Source organism: Dermacentor variabilis, chromosome 5 (genome assembly GCF_050947875.1).
Source record: "Dermacentor variabilis isolate Ectoservices chromosome 5, ASM5094787v1, whole genome shotgun sequence".
In the NCBI taxonomy this organism is placed as follows: domain Eukaryota; kingdom Metazoa; phylum Arthropoda; class Arachnida; order Ixodida; family Ixodidae; genus Dermacentor; species Dermacentor variabilis.
In genome coordinates this window covers 60,210,574-60,224,364 of record NC_134572.1, presented here as the reverse complement: position 1 = coordinate 60,224,364, position 13,791 = coordinate 60,210,574, and the positions used below count along the sequence as shown (strand labels likewise).

Below are 13,791 nucleotides of genomic sequence, written 5' to 3'. Positions count from 1 at the left end.
AAATATAATAATTTTCTTTTCTTCGACGTTCTAATGGCTTTTTGGCTCAGTTTGTCAAAATCTGGCAAATAACACCATTTAACTTCAGTGATGGTGGTGTTTTGGCTTGTTCGTACAAAATATTGGTATGTTGCCGTGCAGATATACACAAGCACAGAAGAAACAAGGCGACAGACGTGCGCCATACCTCTCTGTTCCCTCTTCATCGGTCTTTGTGTATATCTGCTCTGTAATAAGCCACAACAGCCACCTGGCTTGCTCCGGCGCTATATGGAACTAAAATGGCGTGACATGACATGGCTGCAGTACAGAAAAATTCCCAGGAATCGAACATTACACACCTCAGGTGGTCAAAGTCAATCATGCGTACTCAACTACAGCATATATCGTAGCCTCTACGTTTCCTTTAAGATGTCAAAAACCAAACAATAAAACCAATGAACACGTGCGCCACGTGTCCATTGTACTTGCAGTATTTGGTGAAGGGGAAGCAAAATGCCTTCACTCGTGTGAGGGCAGTTAAATTTGCCCAATATGATTTGAGAGAAATTCTTTTTGAAATCAAAACGTCAAGCTATCTCTTGTAAGCACCAGAGAGGGTGGAATATAAGGAAGGCAATGATGTTGACCAGTCAAGAGTCTGGTTGGCTACTCTGCACTGGGGGAAGGGAGAAGGGGAAGAGAGAGAAGAGAGAGAGAGAAGGTATAGGGACGTGCACGGACAGTACTTGAGTCAAAGCCGCCCGCACAAGCCAGACGTTCAGAGAAAGCACAAAAGTGCCTTCACTGCCTTCTGAGGCGATGAGCAGTGGGAACGGTGCTCTAATACTGTCTGTTCACTAAGAGGACGATCATCTAATTTACTCAGTGTGTTTGACAAATATTGTCTTAGTGCTTAATATTGTTGACGGTGGCACAATGAGAGGTCAATGTTCTCCTCGCATCCGCAAACACCACATGCAGGACTATGAGCCACTCCAATTAGTGCTGAGTAGGCATTCGTGAAGCCGACTCCAAGCCGCAACCGACACAGAAGAGACATTTTGCGTTGGTGCTGTCCGGCCGGAAGTCTCAGTTGCATAAAGGGTTTAGTCTGTGCAGTCTTGTGCGCCTTGTATGTGCGGTATTCCATTCTGCTAAGGAGAGCGTGCGTGCTAGAATGTGAAGTTGTCTCGCAGCATCGGGTCTTGAGAGAGGACAGCAGCGGTCTTCTTGGTTTGACATCCGAGCTGCCTTAGCTGCGTCATCATTTCCAATGATACCTGGTATCCACTGAAAAGCGATATCATGGCCTTTTCCTCCCACGTGATGGACAAGTTCCACGATTTGGCACATGAGCTGATCTTGAATTCCATGTCGGAGAAATGACTGCGCACATTGCAAGGCCGGCCCTCAATCACAGAAGACTGCCCATTTTCGAGGACTTTCAGCATTTATCACATGAAGCGCGTAGCGGAGAACCGCGAGCTCTGCAGCTGTAGACGTAGTGATATGGAAAGTCCTGAACCGCTGGGTTATTCTCATTGTTGGTATAACTACATCGCCCCCGGAACTGGTTGGTGTAGTTGACTCATCAATATAGAAGTGTGTGCAGTCGCTGTATTTCTCGTACAAGAGAAGCAAAGTTAGTTTTTTGAGTGCTGATGACGGCAAGTCCGCCTTTCTCTGCAGTCCTGGGATTGTAAGGGTTACTTGAGTACGGCTCACACACTATGGAGGAATCGAAGGTCTTGCCGCAGTGCGTAACCTGACCTGATAGAGGCACGGTGCGCGAAGACAGTCGCACTCAATATCGTGTGGGGCCTTTCTACTGGGAGACTGGTAGTACTGGTGGTGGGTAGAGATCTGAGCAAAGTGTGTACATGTGCACAGGCATTGTTTTAGTGGTAACGTGCGTTCTAATGGTGTAATCTTGTGCGATTGCAATAACTTCAGTCATCGACACATTCCGCGGTAGACCAATGCATATTTTGAGGGTATCGGCTTGGATGCTTTGGATTGTGTTAGAGTTGTGCAGGTGTTGGAGGTGTCAGCACCAGGATACGTATATAGCTGTCCTTATCGACCGCTGGTTCTTCATTAGCTTTAATCGCCGAAACCCTGACAGAGAAGCGTAGCTTTACATGTTCAATATTTTTTAATTGGGACACGCTGTTACCCAAATGTCAGTACCATGCGAAATAAATTGGTTCTGCGCAGTGATTCGTTAGCTTTGCATGGCTATAGGAGCAGGGTCACTATAGTTTTTTTGAGTTAAGCAAGGAGCCTGGAATGCATCAACCTCTTGCGCATTATCTCTGGGATTCAACCCGAGCTTTTTGACTGCATTTAAGAAGCAAACGAATAGAATCCACTGTGAGAGAATAGAAGTCGCTTTGTAGACACAGTTTTAAGTGGAAGTTGGAGAAATGCATGCGCTTGCAGCGTGTAATTGTGGTCTCGTCGGCCTGTTTTCCGGATAGATATCACGTAAGTTTTTCTCTTCCGGGTTCTCCTGCCTTTCAGACTAGACCTCTAGAGATTGAGGCACGCAATGTAACCCCAGTACCCCTATCAAGAAGACGCTTCGCGAAGGTAGGGGAGAAAATAAATCAATCTTGATCATATATGACGGCTCAACGAATATTGCCTACCACGGTATTTCATGCTGCCTTAGCTTACCATCGCAGAAAACTGAGTTAACTGCCAAATCGTAGTTAAAAAGCACCATCACACATCAGCAGTGTACGAGTGTATTTCAACATACGTCCGAGGCACAAAGGTAGCCGTGATTGTTTTGTTACGATATGCGAGTGACGGTGGCCCTTACTCGCACGTCGAGCCCAATTGATCAAGTCTGATACAACACTAAGTGGGACAGTTAGTTGCAATGACTCTATGGTTGCGCTGCGAAGCACAAAGTGGGTGGGTTCGATTGCCGGCAGTGTTAGCCACGTTTCGATGGGTGCAAAGTGCGAAAAGACGTTCTTGCAATTAGCTTCAGTCGCACGTCGAAGAACCCCAAGTAGTCCATTATAATCCCGGGTCCACCACTACGGCGTGCCTCATTAACATATCATGTGTTCTTTTTTTTTCTTTTTTGCATATAAAGGCAAAGAATTTATTGAATTATTTATGTGCGAAATTGAATAAAGGGCGTTGAGGAGGAAAAGCCAGGCCAATAACTACCTTGTTTTGGTTTATTTTGGTGCCTATATTTATTTGATACATTTGTACTGAATGCCGCTGGGATAAATGTCGGCTGCGAAGGGATAGGCATCGTATCTAAACACCTGTCTGGAAAGGGCTCTTTTGCGAGCATCTGCAAAACTATTTCACGCATTTATGAGTCAGTCGAGAAATTGAGTGCGTGACACAAACAGAGACACCCCATGTAAAACCGTAAATGTAGTACGGAACAGTAAATGTCCGCAGATTTCTCCCTTCGGTTTGCAGCTCACGGTAGCTGGCGGACCCCCATCGCCACCAAAGATTAGCAGGCACTTCTCTGTACAAATAAATACATCTACAATATACACATGCTATTTGCAAAGAGGTAAATGGAGAGGATATGCAGTCGTTAGGCAGGGGGGGGGGGGTCACCTTGCTTCGGCAACATTTCGCCTGGTGTCTGCCTCAACCCTCCCTCTGCAACTCCCAACTTAAAATTAAAAAAAAAACCCGCACAACACTTTTCACGCACTCACATCTGCATTCCGTCTTCCTTGTTGGAACCGGCCCTCTACTCGAAAAACGCTTGACGTCGGATCCCATGGGAAAACCCGCTCGAGTCCGGCACACCGGGCACGTTGGACTTTCCGGAGGTGCATTCCCGACTCTCCTATTTTTTAAAATTTTCGTCCAAAGAGGGAAGGTATCCGCAGCCTACTTTACAGGAACTATCTTCAAATTTCGATAATACAGTCACCCAGTAACATACTCACGCAGTGCGCTCCTGACACTATTCTTTATGCGCAGCCATATTTTCGTTAACGAATGATGTCATAATCATGTTATACCTGTCTATCATCATTTCTAGTCACATTACTTTTACAAGCGATATCATTATGAAGGGTCTTGGTGCATAGCAATGGATGGCATTGAACCAGAACCAAGAAGAACGTGAGAATTGCGGCTAAAGCTTCCCGCTAGAATAAATGTGCTTCTTTGCTTTAAGATATTTGTGACACCGCTACGTCAAATTCACATTAGAGCTATTCTTATGCACATTCGGACATCACCATCGCATACAATTTTTCTCATTCCTTTGCGCACTTCTTCAATTAGCCACGTCGAGCAAGCCCAAGTGGCTGTAATCATAGCTTGGCCGAGTGGAGAATGCATTTGAACTTAATGCACCCTTAAATACAAATTTATCAAAAACCCTATTCTTCTAATAAGGTCCCCGAAAATCCACTTGGTGAAGAGAGTTCCATGTACGGAAAAATCTCATAGTAGCGAAACCTTAGAGTAACCGACGCTGGGCCTCTCAAAACGCAAACTTCGCATTCCTAGAAAAATTCATAAGAACACCAGCATCGCAGCAAAGTCACCGATACTGAAACCTCTCTACTGCAAACTTCCTTTTCTGCATATATAAGGTATTTACCGCGCACTTCCCGGCAAAATTAATGATGTTTCACGCTACCTTAAACTCCTTACAATAATTGCCTTCTTGCAAGACTGCCACAATAATTATGAAAACAGTCTCTTGCGCCGTCTAACTTCCTTTTGAATAGGTGCGTTAATTAGTAATTATGCGATGCCCATACTCTTTGTCCATTATGATAATGAGCCTCAGAATTTTAAGAAACCCCTCAAAAGTATTTTCACGGTATTTTAACGGAAGCGTATGCGCCCTTATACGCTTTGAGTACAAGTACTTAAGATTCTTTCGATGCTGGAGTGAGGAAAACAACTCTACTTTGAAAGTATTACATAGTAATGGAAGTTTTATGTAAAGGCGATGCGTGTGTATTGCTTGTATTAAGCCGCGCGTAGTGTTTCATTAAGGTGCCGACAAGGAACATCGACGCTCATTTATATTCCTGGACCAAAGATTTCACCTTTATGTCCTGTTTGTATATGGTATTTGCTCTTGAGCACTTATATTAACTCGAACAAATTGCCACGTTTGGACTAGCGCCTTTCGGAAGAGCCGTTCGTTAAAAAATATATATATCGGCAACAGTTCAGCTTTGGTTTGCACAAAGCTAACTGTTGGAGCTTCTCATGAGTAGAATACATATTACCTATGCAACCACGGTAGTATTCTTTTCTACAGCATGATCACATCAATGGAGGAACGTGTCTTTTTTTTCCTTGTTGCAGGTTCTCGGGCGTCGCACTGGACGCACTGGCCTTGGATGTATTTGTGCCTGCTCAGCCTAATAAACACAGCAGCATGATGCCGAGCTCAAGATCCACTAGAAACACTTCACGAGGAACAAGGCGTTGACAAAAATGCCGAAGTTATAGATTGTGCCAAGCTTGGAATTTTGTTTCGAATGGCTCTGTGTGATAAACAGTTGCACGCAGTAATTGGAGGCAGTCTGCACATAGATGTTAGAACGCAGTTGTAGTTATGGTTTTGTTGTTTGCCTATGCACATAAGTACGTGTCCACTGTTATTCACTTTTGTATTAATGATCTCTAAAAATTTAATTTTCGATGACATAGGCAAGTACGAAGGCAACACGGCTTTTTAAAAGAATTCTTGCTCTAGAGATATGACTGACTGTTGGCCACGCTGTAGCTTCGCTTTCAAGCAATGGATTACGTGTGGTTTCGTGTTTCGACGTCTAAAAATATGTTAGTCGCTGAACTATGCATGATATGTGGATGACGTGGGATCACAAACTGTCGAGACACGACAGAAAAGCAGAATGAAATGTTCGCAGATACGTTTGCGCCGCATCCAATTGTTACCTCAGGCGAGATCTCTGTTTACTTGCCGGAATAAAGAGACGTTGTCCCAGCTTATGCTTCGTTGCATTCTTTTATATCTTAGTCGTGCCAAATTGCATTGTTGATGCAGATGCATATACACCACTCTTGGAAAATAAAATCCTGTTCCACCACAATGTGCTTTGCCCATAGGAGGCTGGTCAAGCAATGACGACACGCATACAATGTTGCGTTGCTTACAAACGCAACTAAACGAACACATAGCCTAACACCGACGGATGTATTCCTCCGTTTTATACTAACTGCCCTCCCTGTCTTCCTCTTCCTTCGTCCCCTGTTTGCTCTTCTATATGAAGCACGCTTCATACAAGGAACCATAGACATCTACCATGCCTACGTGCAGGCCGCCCATAGTCTTGAAATCTCTGGTCCAAAACCCTTGTTCTTCACTCGTAGCACAGGGCTGAGAAGACACAATGTAGCGAATCCTTTCGCTGGGTTCGCTTGTTTCTAATTACCCTGAGCTCGAAGCTGGCCATTACGGAGAGGGAGCGCCACTAATATATCAATGGCATAGCGCGAATAAAAATTTAATTGGAATGTAATCGTTACATCATCCCGACCCTGGTACCTCAGAGTGCCTTCATGCTCAAGATTGGACAAACTGCTGTTTACCGAATACTGAACAAGACGCGCATGCTACAGCTCGACAGTCACCAGTGCGGCAAGGGCAAGTAGTCTTGGCATCGACAGGCACGCAAGGACGTTGGTTACGACTGTGAACAAAAATGCCGAAGTTATAGATTGTGCCAAGCTTGGAATTTTGTTTCGAATGGGTCTGTGTTATAAACTCACACAGAGGATTGGGCCGAGGGGGGACGGTGCCCGCACTGAGGTGGCTGAGCGAGGTGGGGCCTCGGCCCAATCCTCGCTCAGGATTGGGCCGAGGTGGGGCGTTGCCCGCACTGAGGTGGCTACCCGTTTCGTGTGATTAATTGTCCATCCGCGTGTTGTCTGTCATGAGCAATTACGCGGGGTTGCCGCACAGCGTATCGCAAGACTGGAGGTATTTAGCAGAGGCAACTTGAGAGAACTGGCAGCGCTCCCTTGCAGCAAGCGCCCAGCTCAACACCATATCACATGTAGTAGCTACCTGTGAACAAGTAAAATTAAGGAACGCCGCAATGTGAGTACGGTACCTGCATCCAGCTCATTGTTTTGAACTTCCTCTGAAAATCATGCTGCAATATTACCTTCCTTCATAGTATTAAACATCCGCATAAACAAAGAATGGAAGTCACTGCGGTCACTTTGTCGTGCACACAAATCTTGCTGCTCATTCGTGAAAAGGACGAGTCGCCTTCGTGAGCCCATTTGACCTAACCATTTCTGTCCTACTTCAGAAAGGCCCAACCTGCTGCCACTTTCAGTGCAAGTGATAGAGGATTCCATCGGCACATTACGATGCGTCCCAGTTGTATACATCTGGAGTGACTAGCTCGGTGCCGAAAAACATTTGAAAGAAGTAACTAAGACAAAAATCTGCATAGGAATGCACGTACTCCAGAATTCCTCATACCTCTGGATAGAGGTACAGTGGGTACAGGAATATTGCTGCTGTCGCTCCAACCGCATGAAAGGTCGACTGGATCGATCGCCTCCTTTATCTAAGACAGCAGTTTTCCTTCCCACAAATCTCCGTGCTGTCTGCCAACCCTTTCACCTGAGGGTGATTTCCAGTGAAACACACGCCCATTATTTATCCACCTCCGCCTGTCCGATTCCTTGCCACCGTCACCAGAAAAGAGGCAGAATCCATTCGGCAGATTCAGGCTCCAACACGATCTGTCACGTGATTGTAGTCCCTCCGAGTGGCCGCTGCTTCTTCGGTGAGATATTATTTTCTGTTTTCTTCGAAGAATCAGTGCTGTGTTGAGACTTCACTGTTGTCCAGGGAGAACAGACATCCCGTGGGATTCCTGTGTGCCAAAGATCACGCACAATATCGCGTGGTTTGACTGCGCTCCGCAGCGCATCTACGCCTACCACGGCGGTAGGCAGCAAAGAACACCGGCACGAGCCATATGTCCGACAGCGCGTTCCTAGGCGCATGAGTGCCGCAGAATCGGCGCCGCATTCCGAAGTGCCACAACAAGCGCCCAATGTCATCAAGCCGGCGACGCTAGTTTTCAACGCCGCCCTGCCTTCAAGCGCACCTTCAGTGAATATGGCTGAGATCAGCGAAAGTGAAGCCAAGAAACCACGGGTTGACGACGACAAAACATCTACCTATGATCTAAGTGAAGATGAAGATATAGACTGCGATGAGACGCCGTTCTCCTTGGTAACGTATAAAAAGAAGCGGCCTGAGGGAATTCCAGTTGTTTTTCGACCATCACAGGAAGGACGCAACTTCTGGCAAGTGAATCCAAACCGCGCTGCATCGGAAATTGTCTCTGCAGCAAAAGAAAAGTGCAGTCTTTCCGCGTGAATAGAGATGGAAGTTTCTCTGTGAACGTTACTTCAGTCTCATCTGCAAGACATCTACTGTCGATGAGCGAAGTTGCTGGTTTGGAAGTCAAGCCATTCATTCCGGCGTCTTATACCAAGAATGTTGGCAAGATACGCCATGTGCAATTTGAGCATACGGAAGAACAACTGGTTGACTTCCTGAAGGATTTTGGAATGACATCTGCCCGTCGTCAGGCGCGCTACAATCGCCAAGAAGACGGAGCGGTAGAATCACGCCCTCAGAGAACCGTCATCCTTCATTTCAGAGAAGACAAACCAATGCCGCAACGAGTGCATTTAGGTTTCACGAGCCACCCCATAGAAGAATATCATGGCCCTGCTCTAAGATGCTACAACTGCCAGAGGTTTGGACATCTATCGAAGAACTGCCGCAGTCAGCGTCGCTGCAAGATATGCTCAGAAGACCACAACCATTCAGAGTGCAAGTCTGTGTGTCAGCCAAAGTGTGCCAACTGTGGCGGAAACCATACAGCTTCCTACTCCGGGTGCCCTCAGAGCAGAGCTGCCTCAAGGTTACGCAGACATGAGTTAAAATATGGAAGGCTGCCTTCTCGTAATGCGCCCCCACCCAACCTTGATGCTGTAAGGTGTGCGCCTCCAACTCCTAACAAAGAAAAAGAGCAAGGGGTCCATATGAGCTATTCTGCAGCTCTAAAGCACTCAGGTCGACAACGTTCTGACAGCGAGCGGCATGATCCACCTTCAGAGAATGCTACTCACCTTGCCCAGGCTTCGAGTGAAATTCGCCGACCTTCTCAGCAACGCCCTCAGCCATTGACACAGCAACCTCATTTAACATCTGAGAGACTACCTCACCATTCACCTCAACCACACCAGTCATCCCAGCGACCGTCTCAGTCAATTCTTCAGCGACCTGCTGCGAGCGCGCATGGAGCTTCAGCGTCGTTTGGTGATTACGCGTCTTTACCCGTAGCCCAGATGATCCTGCCCATGCTATTCACAGCTCTGCGTGCAATTCTAAGTTCCATTCCACAAGCAAACAACCTACCAGAGGTAAAAGCACTGCTTTCTATGGAATCGTTGGTGCTTCCACAACCACCAACAGCTCCACGGCAGGCTTTCAATGAATAATCGTTACAACAATGTTTTCGTATTTCAGTGGAATGCTAATAGCCTTCGAAATAAGTCAGCGGATTTTCGCAAACTACTAGCTCAACATAACTTTCCTGTTTTATGTATACAGGAGGCAGGCGTAAGAGATGACTTTCGTCTTTCAAACTATGTTATATATAAATCATCGCGCATTGCTGGAAGTAGCAGAGCGATGTTATGTGTGAGAAAGGACCTGCCGTCCTATTTAATACAGTTGAGCGATTTAAATATACCGGAGTTCGTAGCATGCAAGATATCTTTCAGAAATACAAGCGCCACAGTAATCAGTCTTTATCTACAATGTGCTAGCAAAATATCAGTAGACAGCTTGGTGAATGTGTTTGGTATCGCAAACTCACATGTGCTGGTTTGTGGGGACTTCAACGCACATAACGTCATCTGGGGCAGTGAATATAACGATTCCCGTGGAAGCATCATAGAGTCTGCCGCAGAAAAAAGTAATCTTATCGTGTTAAGTGACAGCTCCCCAACGTTCTTGCGGGGGTTTCGTTACTCAAGCTGTATAGACGTCACGCTCTGCTCACAAGACCTTCTTGATGGCGTTGAATGGTCAACGGACATAGAAACGCACGGTAGTGATCATTTTCCGATCCTGGTAAAACATCGCCTCATACGGAGTGAGGGGACCCGGCGCTACTCAAAATATACTAATTGGCAAAGTTTTCGGCACCACTTAAGTAGCTCATTGGGCGAAAATCCGAGCTTTCAAAGTTTTGCAAATATCTTGTGTGAGTCTTACAAAATCTGCACAAAGCAAGTCATTGTTCCAAATGAATACGCTGCAGTCGACGGGGAATATGAATACTACAAGATGGCACAGAAAGTTCGGTCAACTTCGCGCAGACGCTTACAGAAATTAGGTACGAGAAGGTGGCGAGAATACTGCGCGTCGTTGTCTCCCTTCACTCCAGTTCCCAGAATATGGTCAGTTGTCCGATCTTTTAGTGGTCCAGTTACCCAGAGCCATCCCTTCCGAGCCCTTGCCGTAGCTCGAAGCACTCCGGAAACATCTGTTGCTGACGAATTCTGTCAACTTATATCCAGACCAGGAATTCTGTTCACTTGCCTACAATTTATAAGTTCGATAACACTAGCAGAACAGAAAGTTCGTGCGTGCTACATGTCACAACATCCTCAACTTGACTGTGAGTTTAGTCTAAATGAATTGAAATGTGCTCTTTCGTCATGCGGTACAAAGACAACCGCAGGCCCAGATGGTGTCACGTACATGACGTTAAAGAACCTAGGTCCTGTAGGAAGAATGGCTCTTTTGGAGATATTTAATGACATCTGGATAAGAGAGACTCTGCCAGATTCATGGAACTTAGCGCGGGTAATTCCAGTACTAAAACCAGGAAAGACTCCCCTTTGTCTTGACTCCTACCGACCCGTCAGCCTCACAAGCTGTTTTTCCAAACTAATGGAGAAGATGATAGACCGTCGACTGCAGTGGTGGTGCGAACACACAAATATGTTTTCCAATTACATGACCGGTTTTCGACAAAATCGGTGTACAATGGATTCAGTACTAGACATTGCCACATGCGTCGAACATGAACGAAGTAGCGGGAATGTAACAGTAGCAGTATTTTTAGACATTCAAAGAGCATTCGACACTGTAAGTCACATACACATCCTTGCTGGTATGTTAGAGCTTGGCCTACACGGTCGAGCACTACGATGGGTATCAAATTTCTTGAACGACAGAAAAATATTTATGGAAACAATCGAAGGCGCGAGTAATTATCGCAGCATCACACAGGGCGTTCCGCAGGGCAGTGTTCTCAGTCCGTTTTTATTCAACTGCGTCATGGCAGCCTTGCCACTAAAGCTCCCGTCTGGTCTACAGTATTCGCTGTACGCAGATGACATCTGCATATGGGCCTCTGGATCTCATATACAAGACATTCAAACAACGCTGCAAGAGGGTCTTGATAGTATCGACACCTTTTTAAAAGAAAGAGGCATGAGTCTTTCATACGCAAAGACAGCCGTACTTCCTTTTACTAGACGACAGCTGAATAATTTCCAACTTACGCTTAATGGGCAAACTTTGATGTTTGTGAAAGAGCATAAATTCCTTGGAATTATTCTTGACCGCCAGCTAACATGGGCTTCACACATCCGCGCAATTGAAAAGCAGACCAATGCAGTAATAAACGTACTTCGGCGACTCGCAGGCACAACGTGGGGGGATCAGTCTCTTCGCTACTACAAGTTCATAACGCACTCATAAAACAAAAAATTGCTTACTCGGCACCTATTCTCCATGGTTTATCACAAACTTCTGAGGAACGTCTTCAACGTTTACTGGCAAGAGGGCTGCGAGTGTGTCTTGGGGTTCCGCAGGCTACCTCGAGTTCTTTAGTAATTGCTGAAGCTCGTCACCCACCATTTCCAGTCATACGAACGGTTGAAACATGCCGACATATTTATCGCATCTTAACCCAACACGAGAATCATCCATTAAACATCTCGCTTACCGAAAGAAACAAAAGCAAAATTCACGATGTTGTTCGAGAACATAAAGCATTATTACCAAGATTTGAATTACGCACAGTGGATGTTTGTTACCCTCCCTGGATGTTAACATGTCCTAAAATAGAATTATCGGTTGACAGGATTATATCTAAGAGAGACATGTTCATAGTAGCCGCACAACAACTGGCACTCTTCCAAATTTACTCCTTATATCCCCAGTACATACACGTTTATACAGATGGTTCGTGTCATAAAAATTCCTCGACTTCAGCATTCGTCATTCCACATTTAGCGCTAGAGCAAACATTTAAATTATCCCGAGAGACATCTTCCACCGTGGCAGAACTGTTTGCAATCCTGTGTGCTTTGCGTTTCATAGCATCAAAAGAACATTCGCAAAAATGGGTTATCTTTAGCGATTCGCAAGCCGCTCTCACATTACTACAGAGCAATAAGAAAAATTCTTTGAACACTTTGCTATTGTATGAGACACTCAAAGAACTTACAAAAGCAAGCGCAAGGAACCACGTAATTGCATTCCAGTGGATACCTGGGCAATGCAATATTCCTGGAAATACTGCAGCAGACGCAGCTGCGAATCGGGCGCACAATAACGCGGAGACAACCAATCTTCCTCTATTGCGTAGTGAAGTCCGTCTGCTCCTGAGACAGATTTCTTGTGGCCTCAGCAAAACTACCTGGTTTGATCAGCAAACTAAAAACTGTGAGTTATACTTCATAGATCCATGTATAAACTTAACAATGCCGGAAAATCTAAGAGACAACAGAAAATTTGAAACATTGGTACACCGCCTGCGTCTTGGTACTGCATTCACTAAACACTTCTTGTACAGGATAAAACGTGTCTCCAGTCCACAGTGTTCTTGTGGCCATCCAGACGAAGGTGTGCACCATCTTCTCCTCGAGTGCACTAAATACAATACACAAAGAAGGGTACTGCAAGCAAATTTGTTGATATTAGACAGAAGACCATTCACTCTAAAAAAAATACTTGGCCCATGGCCAACTGCGGGCCTTCAAAAAAGAGCGCTTCTTGCTCTGAAAAAGTTTTTAGAGGAGACCAACATTTTGGGAAAATATTAGGTATCAGATGATCCGAATGCGCTAAATGAGTAACATAAACGTTGTTCGTGATTCATAATTGGTTAATGTGGCGATCGCAACTTTTATGCAATATCTATAATTCTGTTCTGTACTTGCAGTGCATTACATGTGTTTTGTGTTATGGCTGTTCTAAATATCTGACTTTATGTATGCGTACGTGGACTGAACTAATGCACAGAACTTTGCGACTCATGTACTGTTGGACTGTATATTTTTTATTCATCCAGTGTTCTACTGAGTGCCATATTTCGTGTCGCTATTCTCCCTTTCTACACAAATTTATTTCCTTTGCTAAGTGACAAGGAGTAGCCGGTGCCACCATAAAGGCGCCAACCTCTCCTAATATTCACTTCAATAAAAAAAAACCAAGGCACACGCCCAAAGCTCCCGGCTTTTGCGTATGCGGTAGCCGCTCGAGACAAGCTTCGGTGCGCTCTGGCATGTCTGAAAACCGGCTCGAGACAAGAATTGCCAGACTGAAACCGGATGCGCCTGAAAGCTCCTCGTGTTGGACGTCAGATACTCAGTTTCTGCACGATGCAGAGCTCTACGCTTTCCTTTGATATTATTTCTAGGCGTTTCGGCAAATCCCTCGGGTGGAAAAAGAAATGCTACTGCCAAAACGACATCAAG

General features: G+C 45.4%; 1 protein-coding gene across 2 annotated transcripts in view; it reads left to right on the top strand.

The window, feature by feature from the left end:
- Nucleotides 1-5,996, top strand: part of LOC142582647 (cell adhesion molecule 4-like) — a 90,874-nt gene extending 84,878 nt beyond the window's left edge. Inside the window, exon 5 of one of the 2 annotated variants that reach the window (XM_075692568.1) lies at nt 5,311-5,996. In XM_075692568.1, the coding sequence (XP_075548683.1) occupies nt 5,311-5,387 (77 nt within the window). In that variant the 3' untranslated portion in view covers nt 5,388-5,996. The remainder of the gene's footprint in view (nt 1-5,310) is intronic. The other variant, XM_075692566.1, reaches the window with a different exon arrangement.
- Nucleotides 5,997-13,791: the final 7,795 nt, after the last annotated feature.